General features: G+C 54.6%; 1 protein-coding gene across 1 annotated transcript in view; it reads right to left on the reverse strand.

Annotated features, from left to right (window-relative positions):
- Window positions 1–398: 398 nt before the first annotated feature.
- Window positions 399–1479, reverse strand: part of LOC119413668 (zinc finger protein 85-like) — a 10378-nt gene continuing 9297 nt past the window's right edge. Inside the window, exons 3-6 of the mRNA XM_037680722.1 lie at window positions 1319–1468; window positions 647–773; window positions 531–593; window positions 399–457 (exon numbers count right to left, since the gene is read on the reverse strand). Of these exons, the coding sequence (XP_037536650.1) occupies window positions 399–457; window positions 531–593; window positions 647–773; window positions 1319–1468 (399 nt within the window). The remainder of the gene's footprint in view (window positions 458–530; window positions 594–646; window positions 774–1318; window positions 1469–1479) is intronic.

The raw sequence follows: 1479 nt of genomic DNA on the forward strand, positions 1-1479 counted from the left end.
TTTGATTGTCTGATTATCATCACCTGTGTGTCATGTTCTGTTTGTGTATTTAAAGTCTGTCTGTTAGTCCTGTCAGTGTCAGTTCGTCGTTGGGTCTTCCTTGTCATGTCCTGCCAGTCTGGTCCTGTTTGATCTCATCCTGAATCTGTTTTGTAAGTTTGCTGCCATGTCAGTCTTTTGATTTATTATTATTAAAAGTATTTTATTTTATACGTCTGCCTCCTGAGTCCTGCCTGCGCAACTGGGTTCTCTCTTGTCCTGACCTGCCTTGAAACCCTGACTGTACGAACTGACCATACCTGAACCCAGCAGGCAGGCTCACTCAGACTCTGCTCACCTGTTTTTGACCAAGCTTGTCCAGATGGAGGGAGGTGCGATCCGGTGCGGTGCTTTTTGGACTAGACCCGTCCTGGGAAGCCGCGGCCAGGCAGTTTAAGTTCTGCCTTCGCCTCTCCTACTGCAGGAGGAGAGACGAAGATATCAGCTCCAGAAGAACTACACAGCACCCAGGTCCAGTCCCTTCTACTCACCAGTCTCCTCTGGGTGGACGTTGGGGGAGGACGCCGAGTCAGAGGACGAACTCTGGTACGCCCCTGTACACCACCCACATCGTCGCCAGATGGGAAAGAAAAGATGCAACCGGAACCGGTCTGCTGCTCTTCCGCCCACATCACCTGCAAGTCCAGCTCCTCGCACTCGGCCCAGCGAGGCTGAGTTTTTTGGTTCCGCCTCCTCCTGGTCCCAGCCTCCAGCCTGCTCTCCTCAGCCAGAACCTGCGAAACCAGGGAGAATTTCGCAGGGGGGGGAGCAGTCATCTCCCCGTTCGTCTGTGGAGTAGACGAAGGGGGGTCAGCCCGGGGAGCGTGTTGGGCAATCGCTTCCTGCTCCTATTGAGGATGACCAGATCCCTGAGCTGCCTTCTGTAGAGGACCAGGTGGCTGATCCTCTCATCAGAGGCTCCATAATTATTCTCAGAATCACTCCAAGAGACAGAGTTAAAACTAGATGACGCCTGGTGGACCAACTCCTAGAGATCTTCATCTCCCAGCCTGACCTGCTCAGCACATCGGTTCATTAGGTGATCTTTCAATTTGCCATGAAATTAAAAACTGAACTTGATCCTATTTTTGTTTCCACGCATACTGACTCAACCGAAGAGTCTGGGAGCCTCTTGCGGGGGGGTGGGGGTGGGGGGGTAGGGGTGAGTACCCGAGCCCCCACCTACCTGTGGGACTAAAGGGCTCGGAGCCTGCAGCCAGCCCAGACCCTGCAGCAGCCAGCCCAGAGCCTGCAGGTTGTCCGGAATCTGCAGCCCGACCAGAGTCTGCAGGTAGTCTGGAATCTGCAGCCCGACCAGAGTCTGCAGGTAGTCCGGAACTTGCAGCCCGACCAGAGTCTGCAGGTAGTCCGGAACCTGCAGCCCGACCAGAGACTGCATGTTGTCCGGAACCTGCAGCCCGACCAGAGTCTGCATGTTGT

The sequence above is a fragment of the Nematolebias whitei genome, chromosome 8 (genome assembly GCF_014905685.2).
Source record: "Nematolebias whitei isolate Nwh7 chromosome 8, NemWhi1, whole genome shotgun sequence".
NCBI lineage: Eukaryota > Metazoa > Chordata > Actinopteri > Cyprinodontiformes > Rivulidae > Nematolebias > Nematolebias whitei.